Consider the following 18,203-nt stretch of genomic DNA (forward strand, 5'->3'; position numbering starts at 1 on the left):
TTATTCATATGTATTTTATGAGTTAATAGTTTTATTTTCATATATTTAGTTGACAACTTGCATTTCTTTACACTCACATATATAGTGCAAGAAATGTAAGGCAATGTAAAGTAATACCATGAAGGCACAGCATCCTTGTCAGTGACATACAAAACAAAACACTTAATTTCTTGACGTGATTTACTTTGAAAGGAATCTTCTCATCATCTGTCAACTTTCATTGCTTTACACTCACTACAGTTAACATTGCTCACTCTCAGAGGATACTGTCCATGAGGTATTCATTCAAAGTTTCCATTAAGTCCTTGTTAGTGGGACCAGCTGCTGTCCTGACACTGAACATCCACGCTAATAATAATAATGATAGTCAATTTACGCTACAGAAACATAACAAATAATAGTCCTTGAATCTTGTATTGAAATAATATTAGCCTTTAAAAAGATGTGGTAATAGTAATTTGTATTAATCATCATCAATATCCATTAAAATCTTCCGTGAGTGTCTTTAAAAGTTGTTATTGTACGATTCAAGGAAGTAATATGTAAAGTTATAAGGTGGATGTGGTGGCAGTGGTGGTGGTGGTGGTGGTGGCGTCTCTGGTGGTGAGTGGTGGTGCACTTGGTGGAGGAAGGGGCAAAATACGGAAGAAAAGAGAAAAAAACCCAACGGAAATGAAGTAATGCATGTTGGTTGCTGGCTGGACCTTTGCAATTCCTAACCCAAACCTTTTATTGTTTTTTTGGTTCATTATATAATTATTGTTTTGTGTGTAGTGAAAGTTGAAGTCCCCACAGCATGAATTGACAAGAGTTCTTTTTTATTTAGTTCATGTATGCAAGTGTGTTATGAGAAATGTTTTTTTTTTAATGGTTTATTTTACCCAGAGTTATTATTTGCATGAATTTGACACTGACTTCATGAATATTTTTGTTGTTTTGAGATTTGCCACATATTGTTTTTTCTATACCCTGAATGGAGGGAAGGAGTTGGTTTTTATACGTTATTTGTGTTTTTTTATTGATTTATTTTTATTTATTGATTTTATTTATTGTGTATGATGCATTCTTAGTTCTGTGACCACACTGTTACTATTTGTTGTTGTTGTTGTTGTTGTTGTTGTTGTTGTTGTTGTTGCTACTGTAATATCAATGTGACCTTATTTTTTTTCTTATTTTTTTCTTTTATTATTTTATTCACTTCAGTTAGTTTCATTTGACCACCTTTTCTTCTTTTTTCACGTTTCTCTCTCTCTCTCTCTCTCTCTCTCTCTCTCTCTCTCTCTCTCTCTCTCTCTCTCTCTCTCTCTCTCTCTCTCTCTCTCTCTCTCTCTCTCTCTCTCTCTCTCTCTCTCTCTCTCTCTCTCTCTCTCTCTCTCTCTGTTCACACCATGAGCATCTCTTTCCACCTTCCCACGTTCTGTTCTGTTCTGATTCACCCGAGCCAATCCTGCAGTCGCTCTGAGCAGCCACAACAAACAAAACGAACTCACAGACAGACGGACACATTATTCCGCTGTCTTGCCCTCTCCTGTTCCCTCCACAAAGAAAAGCAGCTTCCTCATCTTGTCCCTCTCTTCCATGCTGAGGTACAGGTCCCGTTGGTGTGGCTGCTGCCGCTGCAATAACCTCGGCCAAGAAACGCAAGAGGCACCACTGCTTTGAGCTCAATCCATCTATACGTAAGCGGCAGAAAACAAGACTCCTGCGGAAATTGAAGGCCACCATTGATGAGTATTCCACGCGTGTTGGTCAGCAGGCGGTGGTGGTGGTGGCGACGCCCAGCAAGTCCGGTGGCAATGACTTCAAGTGTTTTGGTGCCAAGCCTTTAGAAGATGTGGTAAGCTGCATTTTTTTGTTCACCGTGGTAAATCTTCAAGTGTTTTAGTGTCAAGCCTTTAGAAGATGTGGTAAGTTGTAGTGTTGTATTGTTGTGTTCATCATGATGAATGCTTCAAGTGTTTTTGGTGTGAAGGCTTTAGACATAAGTTCCCATTTATTTCTCTAAGGCCTTGATAATCTTAGTGAATGCCTGGGGAGTGCTTTGGTTCAGATATTGGGTTGTTTGACCAAGAGGAATCCTGGTTTACAATAAGTATTTTCTAGAGTGAGTGCATTAGCCTAGGTGGAGTGAATATTGATCAGCATCTTGCAGGAAAGTGATGTGTGACAGTGTACAGCTTTCAACATGAAGGATAATGTCTTAGGAAAGATATATTAGCTGTGATAGAGTAAGAAAGATATATTAGCTGTGATAGAGTAAGAAAGATATATTAGCTGTGATAGAGTAAGAAAGATATATTAGATGTGATAGAGTACAACTTACAAAATCAAGGATGACAGCAAAGGTACATTTCTCTATCAGATGAAGACGCTGAGACAGATGCTGATGACGGAGCTGGAGAATGCCTTGGCCCAGCAGGCGCCCCCACCCCCCCAGGATGACCCGTCTCTGCACGAACTGCCTCCACTGATCATTGACGGCATCCCCACCCCGGTAGAGAAGATGACCCAGGCACAGCTGAGAGCCTTCATCCCCCTCATGCTGAAATACTCCACTGGTGAGTGTGTGTGGCATCAACTCTTTGCCACTTGCTGGGCTGCTGAGTGCTTATCTCTCTGTTTCTTGTGTATTAAATGTATAGGAGCAATTTACTGAACTTGGTGTGTTGTGCAATGTGGGTTTAGAGTTAGAGGAAGCATAAAGTAGGAATAAATAATGATTCCTTGACTTTGATAGCAGTACTCAGATTTTTAACCTCTTCAGCACTGGGACGCATACTTATTACAAGTTTTGGGTGTGATTAGACTATTTTATTCACATTAGGAAAGGTCTATGGAGGTCAGAATATCAATGCACTATTCTAATCCCCATATAAGTTTCTGAAGCTGTAAGAAATTGCCAAATAGTAACCAGAATAAATACAAAAACATGTCATGTTACTGAAGGGATTAACATGACTTCCATAACCACCATTACAGGGAGAGGGAAGCCAGGCTGGGGTAAGGAGTCAACAAGACCTCCATGGTGGCCCAAGGATGTCCCGTGGGCCAATGTGAGAATGGACGCGCGATCTGAGGACCAGAAACATAAGGTGGGACTTGTTTGTTGGGATCTTCACTGCTGGGAGTTGTTTTATTGGAAGGTTTTGAATTTTTCCTGGTTTTCTTTTAAGTTTTTGGTTCTACAGTACAGGAAGAGGTTCTTAATCTGTACTTTTCTTGAATTTTTTGGTTCTACAGTACAGGGAGAAGTTCTTAATTATTTTTCTTTAATTTTATGGTTCTCCAGTGCAGGAAGAGGTGTTTAATCCTTAGTTTTCTGTAAGTTTTTGGTTCTTCAGTACAGGGAAAAGTTCATAATTCTTATTTTTCTTTAATTTTTTGGTTCTACAGTGCAGGGAGAGGTTCTTAATTCTTAGTTTTTTTTTATTTTTTGTCGGTTGAAATGAGTTGAATAATTAGTGTTGATTTGCTGTTTTCCGTACGGTGTGGTGTCCCTCCCAGGTGTCGTGGACCACAGCGCTGCGTCAAATCGTCATTAACTGCTACAAGTTCCATGGCAGGGATGACCTCCTGCCGGTATTTACGGAGGAGGATGACAAGAGTCAGGTGGGAGAGGTCTCTTAATCCCTTTTTTCTTCAGTGTTGTAAAAGATTTAGTTCACTGTGATGCTTCTGCTCTTATATTTATTTTGTAGCCATTTTATGTACAGTAAGCTCTTCGTAAACAAAGCTTCAAGTGAGTGAAATTATTTGAATCTGTGAAGTTTGCAGTGGCTAGTACTGCAAATTTCATGTCTAAAGATTCTTGGTATTTTGAGTTCACATGTGTTCAGTTTTCATGAATCAAGAGCTTACTGTATGGTAGTAATGGATGTTGCTTGGCCATTTAATACTGATGATATTTTGATACATATGAAAACACAAACACCTGAATGAATAGATAGACACATTGTAATATCAGTTTGAGGTAATAGAAGCTTAGAGATAACACATAAACACACACTACATTGTTTAGCAGTAGATATATATAATCACTACAGTAGATATCATGCAAGTTATATGAAAGAAAAAGCAGCTTAATGGATAGATAAAAAACACATTGCATTATCAGTTTGAGGTAATAGAAGCTTAGAGATAACACATAAACACACAGTACATTGTTTAGCAGTAGTTATATAGAATCACAACAGCTGATACAACACATAATGTCAATAATTAATAGTGGTGAAGCCCTAACGCGTGCATTCCTTCGTGTGTTCAGCAGATCATTGGCCAGACGAACTCAGTGTACTCAGGGCAGGTGGTGCAGACGATAAGTAACCCGGACGGAACTGTCTCCATCGTGCAGGTGGACCCGAGTAACCCTGTCATTCAGCTTCCAGACGGCACAACAGCACATGTCCAGGGAATAGCTACCGTGAGTGTTATTATTATTATTATTATTATTATTATTATTATTATTATTATTATTATTATTTATTTACTTATTTATTTATTTATTTATTTATATATATATATATATATATATATATATATATATATATATATATATATATATATATATATATATATATATATACACTCTGTAGGCTTTTCATGGGAATTTATGGGCTAAAGGAGGTACTTGTGTCTTTAACTATATTGTCTATAGGATTCACGTACCTTCATTTCATAAGTGAGGAATTAGTTTGAGAAATTACTAAGCGTTTATACTTTCGCCTTATGAGGTTAACCCCTTCAGTACCGCAATGGCTTTCCATATTCTTTCAGGTTACTATTTGGTGATTTTATACAGCTTCAGATACTTATATGGGGATTAAAATAGTGAAGACTGAGGCCATTAATTTTTTTGACTCTGTAGATCTTTCCTAATGCAAATAAAAATGGTCTAATTCTACACAAATCTCAAGGTAAAAAGTGTCCCAGTACTGAAAGGGTTAATGTCAAGGATTATTCATGTCAAAACTTTTCTTGGGTTTATTTTATTTTTTGAGTGGTTTAGGAGATCATTATTAGTATTCTTTTAAAAATTTTCTTGATATTTACTTAGAATTTCTTGTTTTTCATGCTTTATTGATCATTTTGAGTGATTTTACTTTTAACTTCAATTTCCAGTCATATTTTAGATTAATATTTTATCCATTCAATTATTACATTTATGGTATTAGTTTTAATTTTATATTGTAATTTATAAGTGGCTTTAGTGCTTTGTTGACTAACCCCTTAATTCTTATTTGCATTGTTTTCTGATTGCTTCTTTTCTGGTTCCTTGTATAGCCTGTATTCAAAAACACTTTATTCTCTGACCACGACTGTCTATCAAAGGCCAGAGAGATCATCAGCCAAGTTCTAAAGAGTGTTTTGCCTGTTAATAGTGTAGAAATCTCATTAATCTGGCTCTGGAATCACAGAAACACATGTAAAAATCAATGTAACTTCAACTAAAGCCTTTTGAAAGTGGAGTTGTGGGCAGAAGTGGTTCAGAATACTGGTCTGTGTCTGGTGGCTCTAAGCAAAATTTTTCCTCTCTCTCCCTCCTTTTTTGCATCTAATATACTTAATTTACTTCTCTGTGTTTTAAGTATTAGGTGAGCTGTTTCCAGTGGCCAATTAACTTAGGTACTGTTGAGTCAGGTGGTGGTGGTGGTGGTAGTGGTATTAGTGGTTGATGTGGTGATGGGTGCCCTTTCTCCTTTCCTTTCTGTTTCTTATCATATAATTTACAACACACTGGGATACAAACTTTTAACTTTATGTAGTATGAGTTAGGACAAGGAGAAGGTAGTGTAGTGGTGATGGGTACTCTCTCTTTCTCTTTCTCCTTCTCCTCCTCTCATAGAACACATGGGCACACAAATTACATGGACACAATCACCATCTAGACACTCGGGTATAGGCACTGAAGTCTTTTATGGAGAAATATTACTGGTAGACCCTGGGAGGCTAAGCAGGTTAATATAGAGCAGAGGAAGGTAAAAGCTATGTTGAAAGACGAAGAGGATGGGCAATTAAAGAGTAAATATTTAGTATGGGGGTTGGTTTGTCATTTATATGCTCTTAAAGGTAAAGGTTTGAGGTAGAATAGGTGAATAGTAAGATAGATTAAAGGAGTTCATAATAGAGAGTTGAGAAAGAGGATGAGCAAGTGAGAGAGTGTTTGGTTAAGGAGAGATGAAGGTTGATTTGTTGTAGATACTCTTAAAAGGAAAATATTTGAGGTAAAAGATAGATTGAATAAATGAATAATGTAAAAGTTCTCATTTATTTATTTATTTTATTTTTGCTGTTTGATTTAAATGGTGTGAAAAGCTGTGGGAATAGTAATATTGATTGTCCTTCCCTATTCTTGTCAAGGTTTAGGATAGAGGTAGATTGAAAAGGTGAACAGCAGAAGCAATCTTGTTTCTTATTGGTGTTTTTTAATGTCGAAGCCATCATAAGCTGCGGAAATAGTGATACTGATCGTTCTTCCCTGTTCTGGTGCTATAAGTTGCTGGCTTTTTAGTTTAATTTTCTTTTGTTTAATTTTGTTTAAAAGTTATGCACTAATTCTGTTCAAATTGCTTCAGATTCCTGCATTTGTGGTGTTTGGAAAAGTATCACAGAGAGTTAGTAGTAATGAATAATTGATGTTCACAAAACATGCTCACCTTATTCAATCCAAAAAGAAATGGTATGTTTTTTAGCCACTCTTTTACTGAACATCATTAAGTATTTGACACGTGTGTATTAATGTTTATGAAGACCTTTTGCATGACACCTTCAGAATTTGTTTTGATAACCCAGGGATGGAGTTTAGCGACTTTTTTTTTAACCTAATTTGCTCTTTTGTGGTCGTGCCCTCATCCACTCACTATGCCTCTCCTGTCGAAGCTTTTTAAGTGACGTTTTGTCAGCACACCTCAAACATGAAACATTCTGGGGCTGCACTGGATCTTCACACATGGCAAGTTTGGTTTAATTTTCAAAAGAGTAAGACACCAAAGCAAAGTCAGTGATAGTGCTATACTTTAGTGTGTTTAGGGAAATTTTTTGAAGGTCAGTAATGGAAGTTTGTGGCCTGCTATGCTATGTTTAAATTCTTGGTGTGTGTAGTGTTCACAAGACTGTTCCTTTCCACTTAGGACTGATAGAGCTAGGAGTGTGAATAGTAAAAGGATGGTAGTAATAAACAGTTTATTTATGGTGCAGTATAGACTGAAAATTGACATTGGTTGGGGGAGGGTTTAGTAATGGTCTTTGTATGTGTAATTCACTGTTTGATCTGCTGCAGTCTCTGACGAGACAGCCAGACGTTACCCTACGGAATGAGCTCAGAGCTCATTATTTCCGATCTTTGGATAGGCCTGAGACCAGGCACACACCACACACCGGGACAACAAGGTCACAACTCCTCGATTTACGTCCCGTACCTACTCACTGCTAGGTGAACAGGGGCTACACGTGAAAGGAGACACACCCAAATATCTCCACCCGGCCGGGGAATCGAACCCCGGTCCTCTGGCTTGTGAAGCCAGCGCTCTAACCACTGAGCTACTGGGGTGTGTGTGTGTGTGTGTGTGTGTGTGTGTGTGTGTGTGTGTGTGTGTGTGTGTGTGTATGGTGTTTTTGGGTATTTCTTGTATGGGGTTATTTTGTGTATGATTGCTGCCTTGGTATATAAATAGATAACACAGATAGACTTGTTTACTGCTACAACTTCTACTATTCCTTTCTGCCAGGGTCCAGTGAAGCTAAGAATGTGGATGAATGTACAAGTGTGTGGTGGTCAGACTGGGCTGCCCTGTGCGTGATTGGCAGTGTGCTATGTCCTAAGAGAGTGATAGGCAAAAAAGTCAAGAAATTGGAAGCGAAAGATTTGAAGTGGGAAGTAAATCTCTTGAGAAAGCTATACCAGCACACACACACACACACACACACACACACACACACACACACACACACACACACACACACACACACACACACACACACACACACACACACACACACCTCTCTGCATGGTCTGTCTCTCCCTGGGTTGCCTTCCTTGACTAACACAACACCTGGTAAGGGATGAGAATGTTGATTCCGCAGATTGCAACACAGAATGGAGAGTCACTGGACGGAGAGAGTGGTGGCTCGGCCGGCTCCGTGGCCATCGACCTCAACCAGGTGTCGGAGGGAACGCTGGCACATGAGGGGACCATTCTACTCACTGGGGAGGACGGATCGCAGAGTAAGTAGTAGTGGATCATTTTTTTTCTATTGTTTAGGTTTTATTTGTGGAGGTTCATGTTGGTCTTGATGTTTCTGGAGTTTGACTTTTCATTTTGGCAGAGTTAGTAGTGGTGGATAACTTTTTTCCTATTCTTGTTCTGCTTATTTCTGGAGGTTTATGTTGTTCTCTTCATGTTTCTGGAGTTCGAATTTTTTGCAGAGTAAGTCAGAGTGGTGGGTCATTTTCTCCTGTTCTGCTTTTATTTTTGGAGGTTCATGATGTTGTTTTTGATTTTTTCTGGAGTTTGATCTAATTTTTGCAGACTAAGTAGTAGTGGATCATTTTTTTCTATTCTTGTTCTGCTTTTATTTGTGAAGGTTCAAGTTGTTCTTCGTGTTTCCGCAGTTTGACTTTTCATTTTCGCAGAGGAAGTCAGAGTGTTGGGTAATTTTTTTTTCCTATTCTTGTTCTGCTTTTGTTTGTGGAGGTTCATGTTGTTCTTTTCGTGTTTCCGGAGTTTAGCTTTTTTCATATTTGTTTCTTTCCATTTTCTCTTCCTGGCACAGTTCCAGTTAACGTTTTATTCCTGGAGGTTCGTGTTGTTGTTCTCCATGTTTCTGGAGTTTGACTTTTAATTTTTGTTTCCTTCCGTTTTCTCTTCCCTGCACAGTTCCAGTCAACGTGTCTGGGTCGTATCCCGTGTCTGGCATGATCACTGTGCCACTACCTGTGTATCAGACTGTGGTTGCCAACATTCAGGGGCAGGATGGGCAGCCCCTGCAGGTGGTGACGCCTCTAGTACAGGTCCCTAAGCTGGAGCCGGGGTTGGAGGGTGGGGTGGAGGTGTCGGCGGGCCTTAACGCTTCCCTTAATGCCTCTACTATCATTTCTTCAGGCCAGGCACAAGTACAGGTGAGTTACTGACACTGGCTCCTCTTAGCATTAATCATTGTTCTCTTTCTTTCATGTTATCTACAGAGTTATTTTTTTCACAAAGCTGAGAATCACTTATTTTTTACATTATTTTTGTTTCATTTCAACCCTTAATGAAAAGATATAAGGCAGTGCAGTGTATCCAGTTTTCTCTTATTTTTTTGCATGAATTTCTTTTTCTGTTTCAGCCATTAAAGATCGTTAAGCCCAGAAGTCTGAGTTCAGTTTCCTTCAAAGAAGTGAGTTTTGTTCATCTGATTGTCATTAACACTCTTTTGGTCATTGTCACTAACACATCTTGGTGGCTGTGTGTGGTGATGGGCTTTACGTAGCAGGCTGGGGGTGGTGTTTCATGCTGCCTGTAACCGCCCTAGCTTCATAATACTAACATTCTTCTTTTATTATCTTTTATGCTCTTATATTCTGTTCTTAGTTTATTCTTATCGTTTCTGCTCCTAACATTATTATCATCTTATTTTCCCTATTTATATTCTATCCCTTGTTTATTCTTAATCTTTTCTGCTCCCAAAGTTAACATCATATCCTTATTTTTCTTTCTTTTATTGTGTTCTTTGCTTATTCTTATTGTTTCTGCTCCCAACATTATCATCATCTTACTTTCCTTACTCATAATTTATTCTTAGTTTATTCTTAGTAATTCTTTCTGCTGCCAAAATTAGCAACATATACTCGCTTTTCATTCTATTATGTTTTTTTTTGCTTATTCCTATTGTTTCTGCTCCAAAAATGAGTATCATCTGCTTATTTTTGTTGCTTCACTACTCCCATCTCTCAAACAGTGTTGCTTTAATGCTGTGACACTTGGCAGGCCTTTCTGGGAGACTGTCCTTCCTGTGTGAGTGAGGTTTCTTCATTGTTTATAACACCTCTAACTTTCCAGGGACAAAACAATGCAAGACTAAACAGAGTAGTGAGTGATGAAGGGGAAATTTGGGTTACTTCCTTCTGTAATCTTTGTTTTTTTATTTCATACATTGAAGTGCAGAAAATTAATCCCTTCAGTACCATGACAGATTTCTGTATTCATTCTGCTTACTATTTGGTGATTTTATACAGCTTCAGAAACTTATGTTGGGGATTGAAGTAGTAAAGACAGTGGCCATCAATCTTCTGACCTCCATAGACCCTTCCTTATGTTAATAGAATGGCCTAATCGTACACACATCTCAAGGGAAAATGTGGTCCAGTATTGAAGACGTTAACTATCATCTTGTCTTACATTTCAGGATGATGACGACGATGGGAGTGTGGATATGGTAGACAAGGAATGATAAGGGTAGTGTGAGGTTGGTGGCAGTCTAACCCCCACCCACCTGCCTCCCTACCCCCACCCTCCACCACTCCCTGTCAGCAGAGGGTAGGGAATGCACCAGCAACACCCTGCCCTTGTACCCTCACCCACATCTGTCTTTCTTATCATCTCAGCTTATCACCAAAGACTAGGGGAGGACTTCATCATGTCTTCTTTATTTACTTTCTTTTCTTTCACATTTTCCTGTATTTCTGAGTTCCTTCAAAGCTCTAGGCATGGTCAGTGTTGTGTTAGTTAATTACTCTGGTTAATTACTCTGTGTTTACAATTGGCAACACAGTCCTTGTCCAAAAGAGTCCCGAAGGTGACCAGTCCTTCCCCTAGGGCCAGAATGGAACTGCACTGGGTCAGGCTGTCTCCAAGAAGCCGCAGAATTGACTCTATTTTTATATGGAGGTGTAATAATGGTGAAATTCAAGTGTGTGTTAGGTGGATGTGTGTGTTTTTTTCCCACTCCACTGCCTGGTTTTGTTTTAATTTGTTTTAATGCAGCGTGTGGTGACGTGCTCCTCCTGGTACGGTTCCCATTCTGTCAGTTTTTGTCGAGTGTAGTTAAATGAATGAAATGTGTAAAGGGAGAGTAGATTTGATACTTGCTTCTTCTCCTTGGAACAAAATAGAGATGATTGTGAAGTGTACATACATTGATTCACATGATGATGATGATGTTGGCCCTTTGTTTTTTTTTTTATTCTTTTTTTAAGTTATGATTTCCTCCCCCACTCTGTAGCCCCTTCCACCCAGAGTTATGAAAGTGTTATGGCTAGGAGAGTCTGTATGGAGTAAATATTCATGTTCAGAGTAATATATTCAGTCAGGGTCAGGTTCCAGGAAAGAGGCAATAAGGTAGAAGAGTTTTGTGTGAACTCTACTGCAAACTTGTGCAATTACATCTATTTTCTCCTTTATTGGCCTATTTTTAGTGTTAATTATTTATTGAAGACCTCATCTCACCTTTCGTTTCTCTCTCTTAAGCCTTCCTTCCTTCCTTCCTGTCCTGACTAATTTTAGTTTATACGAGGTTAATGTAGCAAGCTTGGTCTGTGTCAACCAAACATTGTGTTAAGGAGAGCTGCTCTCTGTTCGTACCTCAGCAAGGATGTGTGCACTGGGTCATTAGCTTGTGTGTGAAAGTGGAGAGAAGTCTTGAGGTGAGCCTGAACTGTGCATCTCATGTGAGTAGACTTGTTCTTGTTGACTCTGTATATGATATTCTCTTGGTCCTCCTGTGTGTGTGTGCATGCGTGAGTGCATGCATGCGTGCGTGCAAAAGAATGGCAAACTGTGGAGCACCAGACCTACCAAACACAGATGCAGCCTGTCGGTAAACGCAGACCAAGTGTGGCGTCAGGCTTGTTAATGTTGCTTTTGTTGTTGTAGTTGGTGGGTGATGGTAGTGCATTGTTATTACCACCAGTTCTCCAACAGCTTAGATAGACCAAGGCTGGAGTGTGTTGCAGAGCTCAGTTGACACAAAGGGAAAGATAGAGTGTGTGGGATGTAGTCATGTTTTGTTTTTCATGAAGCCAGACTCATCTTGTTTGGAAGGAACTGAATTGTTGGTTCCTCAGCAGACTGACTGGTAGGAATGTGCAGTGGGAATCATCTCAGTTCACAGGAAGTCAGATGGGGATCCTTGATGGTTCAAATTTTTACTTGCATTTATTTATTTTGCTATGAATATATCAGTATTACTCGTTCGTACATATTTTTGTGGTCTTTCAGTAATGTTATGTATTAAAAAGAAAAAAAAAGACACGTTTCTTTTTGTATGGTATGGTATTTCTTCACTGGGCAGGCAAGGAAAATAAAGAAAAGCTTGACAGAAGGAGACTCATCGAAAGACAAAGTGAACCTTGCATATCATTCATCAGAGAACATTGAAACTAGCAGTCGTCATCACAAATTAACTGAAGAACCAACTCCATTTAATACACTAGGAGTAAGATACAATTTGACTGAGTGTAGTGATGGAAGATGAGTTACCAATATTATGTTTGGGGAGCAAAGTTCTATGCAACACTAAATCTTTGTACCTTTGATTGGAAATGTTATCAAGTGGAGTGAGATTGATTAAGATATGTTACTTTTGATTGTCAGTCGTGTGAGTGGCTGGACTGATTAGTGTGTCATAACATTTAAGAGCTTGTTTCTTCTGTAATGGAGTTTTTGTATCATGTGTAGACGTGATTAAGAAGTGTTACTGTTTGATCTCTCAAGCAACAAAGTGTACACATGACATCACTTAAACTTTGGATGTGAGTAGGATGAGTGTTGGAAGAAAGCTTTATGATTTAACTGGTATTTTGTTCTCATTATATCGTGATTTTTGTTTCGATGTCACCTCTTCATTTCTATCTACTTTCCAATACTTTGTACACGCCTCTCTTCATTTCCCTTCTTCACACACTTCAAGTTTTCTCATAAATTGTGACCAAATGATGTATTCCCTAAGTTGATTTCCTGTAAGACTAGAAGTTACCAAGGTTGCAGTTTATGGTATGTTTCACTGTATATACAGTAATGATTTCTGAGTGTGGACAACCGTGTGAGCCGACAATCGCATGCTATGAGGGAACTTGTAGCTGGTAGTCTTGCTGTTGAGAGAGAGAGAGAGAGAGAGAGAGAGAGAGAGAGAGAAGGATCCCATTCGAAGTAGAGTGGGAAAGTGATGGAAGTGTTCTGTGATTGAGAAAATAGGAAACTACCAGCTGCTATCATTAATATTGTCTGCCTCTGCTCTTTGCTCTCCATCTTCCTGCAATATCAGTGAATTTTGTACATTTTTCTCTCATTTAACCATGAAACATCACAGAATCAACCAATTTTTTCACTTTTGAGGAATTTTTCCTAGAGGCGCTTCAGAATCTCAATGTTTTTAAGTCGTCACATTCTTCCTTGTCATGGAAAGAACAGAGATGATCCGTGGGCTTGAAGAGTGCAAGCCACTGTCCAGTCACTAAGTCTAGAACAAGCAATTATGGCTGTGATAATCTAACATAGTATTGTGCCAGTATAAAGCTGCTGGCCGGGCCTTTCTGGAGGCAGGCTGGAGAGATGCAGGTCCTAAGAGATACAGACGTCACCACAGATCATTGGAAGCACCACCTATGCATCCCTTCATCCACCTCTCCATAGAAATATTGCTCTCTTCTAGCAAAGATATAAGAAAATAACTAACTTGTGAAAGGAAAATAATTGTTACCAAACCAGTTAGATGCTCCCCATTTCTCCCTCTCTTTCTCCTGACAAATGATGGGATCTCTGAGGACCCTGTGTGTTTACTGAGACATTGAGGTAATTCAGAGTGTCTTCTTGTCCTCCTGTGTTTGGTGTTACTGCTGGAGTGTTCAGGGTTCGTTGTTGCCAAAGCTGTTAGGAAGCTCTCCCATAATGAAAGTGTGTATGTGTGTGTGTGTGTGTCTGTGTGTGTGTATGAGCGTAGGCATTTAGTTCTTGTTGGAGATACATATTTGTTGTCAGTAGTAGTAGGTAATTTTTTAGTGGGAGAGATGTAGATTTGGAAGTGTGTGGCCACCAATTATGTACGAGGTTTATCAGTTTTGGATGTTTGCATTGCTTAGAAGTGTTGTTGCTTTGTATGGACAACACTGATCATGTTTTGCAAAACTGTTTATTCATTTATTTATTTGTCTATCCCTGAAGCAACTTGTAAGAGGAATAATGGAAAGAAGAAATGTAGAAGTTACGAGCAAATTTTAATGTCAAAACTAAATGCGTAATAGGATTTCTGTATCCCATTAACTGCAGAGACTGATTTTATTTAATTTAGGAAGTAACTCAGAAATGTCAATATATGGAAGCTCATACTGAAAATTATAGATGAAAAAGAAAGATGAAATATAGATCAACTACTTTCTTTGTCCTCTCCAGGGTGAAGTGGAGAGAGAGAAAGAGAGAGAGTGGGGGAGGTGAGGAGAGAAGAATTGAAGAGTTGATGCTTCTAACAGTAATAACCCTAAGCTAGTCGAGTGTTGGTATTGCACGGGACAGGTGACGAAGAGAGAAAGTGAGAGAGAGACAGAGAGAGAGAGAGCCTTCCAGTTTAAGTAGGATGAGTAGAAAGAGCAGATATAACCCAGCATTCAGTCTTTCAAGTCTTTCACCATTAGAGTTGCAAATTGTGGGCTGAAGGCATCTTGTCACAGTGCATTGTGGATTGTGGCCTGAGGGTTTTGTCTGCTTGGTTCAGTTAATGGTGGAAATGTGAGGCTAAGAACATACATGGTGCCATCTGGGAATGTATGTGTGTGTTGAGCTCTGAGTTACAAGATATAGATCTGTAGTAACAAGTGGAGGAAGATTAAATGAAGTAGAATAAGATGTATGGAAGATTAGCAAGACAAGGCAGAGAGAGAGAGAGAGAGAGAGAGAGAGAGAGAGAGAGAGAGAGAGAGAGAGAGAGAGAGAGAGGGAGAGAAATAAGAACATGACAAGGATTTTAACATAGTAATGAATAGAGCAGAGACATGATAAAAAGCAATAAAAAAATGGAGTAATAATAAAAGCAATGAGGAATGAGGAAATGATCTTATTTGCACTCAGTAAAGAGAGGGAGGTGTGGCAGAGAGAGCGATGGAGTGGGGTGTGATTACAGGGAGTTACTTTTATTTATATCCTCCTGTGGTAATAAATGAGAACTACGGCAAGTGGAGGAGGTCTCAGTCTTGGCACAAGGTGTCAGATGTAGATATAAAGTAGTGAAACATAATGGTACAAAGCAAGACATGTGGGAATCATAACCCTCTTGTCATCTTGTTATTATTATCATTATTATTATTATTATTATCATTATTATTATTATTATTATCATTATTATTATTATCATCATTATCACTATCACTATCAATTATCTCTGAATCATTGCTATCACAACTTTACTCTTTTTAATTTAGCGTATCAATGATATTTTTATACACCGCTAGAAGTAGACCATTCATCCATCATGTCATTGCTCATCCATGCTGCGTCTTGGTCCACCGCACTGCACCGCATCACACCCTTCACTGCCTCACTGTATCACTGGCGCCACGAGCGTGTCTGTCTCTTGCCAACAAATGACAACTGCTGCGGTCTTCACAAAATTCCCGTACTTGTGTGTACCTGCACAGCATTTTCCATATGGCACCCTTCACTGAAATTTTAAAAAACAAGCCCATTTCTCACTTAATTTGTGCTCTCTTAAGATAGCCATGATCTATGTAATGCTGTTTCCCACAATTTTACCTATGCAAGACAGCTTTGATCTTATATATTGCGGTCTGACATTAATAATAGCACTAAATTCTGTACTACTGCATTCAAAGTAAAGTTACTCGTTTTGAAGTGCAGGCAAACTCTGAGACAGGTTTTTGTACCGCGTTTCAGAAAGTTGCACTGTATTCAAGGCAACATGTATTAGGAGGCCAAACAGCATGGTTAGCATCCCTCGAGTAGAGTGAAACGAACCACCACCTTTCACGCCGTGCCAGCAAGTCTGTGTTATTGGGTCCCAGTATTTATTTCTCCCTGCCAACGCTGCACATAATGCTTCAGATGCCTTCACATGAGAACCATCATTTCAAACACTCATTAAATCATTGTCAAACATTTCAAAAGCATTTACTTTCATTTCTTTCCTTTCCTGAGCCCTTGTTACATGTGAGTTTTGTTTTATTAATTTTATCTTTCAGAGAAATATGTACAAACCAATGTTACTAGGGGTTGCATCCCGCCATGTTAAATATTAAGGTGTCATAAGCTGCTATACACATAGTAGTTCTCCGATCGGTAATGTTTCTCACTATATCAAAATTTTCAGAGTATAAATTCCGTGCTGTGTGAGATCGGAGGTAGAGTGTTATGTGTTAACAGTGTGTCGTCAGATGGTAGTTTAGTTCAGTAATGTAAAATGATGAAAAAAATGTGAAAACTTATTTATAAACACTGTCTCTGCATAAAGGACTTCTACAAGTGGTATTTCTTTATTGTTTCTTGATTGTTTTTGCCTGATGCAGTGTTGACAGTTGTTCCTCATGGTAACTGGTCCCCCAGGCTCCTCTCAGCAGCCCAAACTGTGGCAGAAATGTGCATCCAACACTTGAAAACCAGACCACATCTTAGATACCCCCGGTAAGTGGTTTTTGTGTGTAAACATTTTATTTCTCAGTGTTACCAGTGGTGTGAACCTGAATTTTGATTCTAATGAATTGTCTCATGTATTTGTCAATGTATCAAATCTAAAAGTTTTGATATATGAATGTAAAAGTTTTTTATTTACTTTTTTTTATTCTATTGAAACAAGATGCTAAGAAGGTAATTGTATTATTTCTTCTGTATCCTAGGAATTAAGAAAATATAGAAATGTCTTTATTTTAATAAATTTATTGCTATTTAGATAAAATTGTGATCCAAGAGATGAAGTCTTGCAAAGATTCACTCTGGGATTCACTTTTATGTATCTTGATTGACTGATGAGTAATGATTAGTGTTTAGGAGTCAAGATTTGTGTGTTTCCTTGGTGATGTTTAGCACACTACTAGACTCTATGGATAGCACACACCCTGGTTGATTTTTTGTATTGTATACAAATGTGACCTTCCTTCAATATACACACTATTCAAATGACTTCTTCCTTCCCTCCCTCCCTTCACCTCTTCCTTCCCCTCCACCCACTGCCAGGGAGAGAGGCAACAAGTGAGCTTTCATACTGTGTGTAGTGTGAGTCATGAACACCGACTCAAGCTTCAGACTGACCTGACTGAAGAACGCTTGACTCGCCACTGCCCTCAAAGTTGTGTTGGTTTTGGGACTTGCCACTGACCTCTGACTTCCTTGGGATGGCCTGGGGGACTCACACTAGCGTGGGATTCAGAAAATGGCTTTAATTGTCGCAGGTGTTTTAATATAACATTCCTTGATATTTTTTTCCCTCTATCTTTTCCTTTTATTGTCACATCATCTTGTCTGTCACTTAAGGTCAGTGCAGTGAGTTGCTAGTTCAACACTCAGTTTTGTATAGATTTGTTTATATTTTAACCTGAAAATGTGAAGCTAAAACTTGTGCATTTCATAATTCCTTTAATGATTTGTGGACTGCTATGTGGCTGGAGAGCAGACATGTGTCCCTGAGCTGACAACTCACTGTTTCCCCTTGGTTTGCTGCACCACGGCAGGTGTGGAAGTGTTAGCGTTAGTGGTTGTTATCCTGCAGCGATTAGGTTCCTCGCGTGTGTTGCCCCTGGGTTTGTGTTGGTAGTCGCACCGCCGCCGCTGCCGCCGGTGCAGTAGGATAGAGGGTAGCAGGCAGGAGAGTCTAGGGTAGTTACAAATTCATCTCGGTGCCAAAAGAATCCCTTTATTTAGGTTTGTGTCCTTTGTACAACCTTTTCTTTTATTATCATTACTACTACTACTACTACTACTACTACTACTACTACTACTACTACTACTACTACTACTACTACTACTACTACTACTACTACTTCTACTTCTACTACTACTACTACTACTACTACTACCACCACCTTTACTACTACTATTGCTACTACTACTACTTCTACTTCTACTTCTACCACTACCACCACCACCTTTACTACTACTACTTCTACTTCTACTTCTACCTCTACCACCACCACCATCTTTACTACTACTATTACTACTACTATACATGTTTTCTTTGTATTTACAGCATGCCAGGAAATTTTTCTCCGACTAATTCGGTGTACAATGTTG

At 38.9% G+C, this 18,203-nt stretch overlaps 1 protein-coding gene across 17 annotated transcripts in view; it reads left to right on the forward strand.

Annotated features, from left to right (window-relative positions):
* LOC123507435 (DNA-binding protein P3A2-like) overlaps positions 1–17,093 on the forward strand; it is a 25,043-nt gene extending 7,950 nt beyond the window's left edge. For 4 of the 17 annotated variants that reach the window (XM_045260290.1, XM_045260287.1, XM_045260296.1 and 1 more), the window contains exons 5-13: positions 1,593–1,837; positions 2,363–2,558; positions 2,980–3,092; positions 3,505–3,618; positions 4,265–4,420; positions 8,080–8,221; positions 8,874–9,115; positions 9,325–9,375; positions 10,384–14,912. In XM_045260290.1, the coding sequence (XP_045116225.1) occupies positions 1,593–1,837; positions 2,363–2,558; positions 2,980–3,092; positions 3,505–3,618; positions 4,265–4,420; positions 8,080–8,221; positions 8,874–9,115; positions 9,325–9,375; positions 10,384–10,428 (1,304 nt within the window). In that variant the 3' untranslated portion in view covers positions 10,429–14,912. Of the gene's footprint in view, positions 1–1,592; positions 1,838–2,362; positions 2,559–2,979; positions 3,093–3,504; positions 3,619–4,264; positions 4,421–8,079; positions 8,222–8,873; positions 9,116–9,324; positions 9,376–10,383 lie in introns of all 17 variants that reach the window. The other 13 variants (XM_045260297.1, XM_045260294.1, XM_045260292.1 and 10 more) reach the window with 9 other exon arrangements.
* Positions 17,094–18,203: the final 1,110 nt, after the last annotated feature.

The sequence above is a fragment of the Portunus trituberculatus genome, chromosome 22 (genome assembly GCF_017591435.1).
Source record: "Portunus trituberculatus isolate SZX2019 chromosome 22, ASM1759143v1, whole genome shotgun sequence".
NCBI lineage: Eukaryota > Metazoa > Arthropoda > Malacostraca > Decapoda > Portunidae > Portunus > Portunus trituberculatus.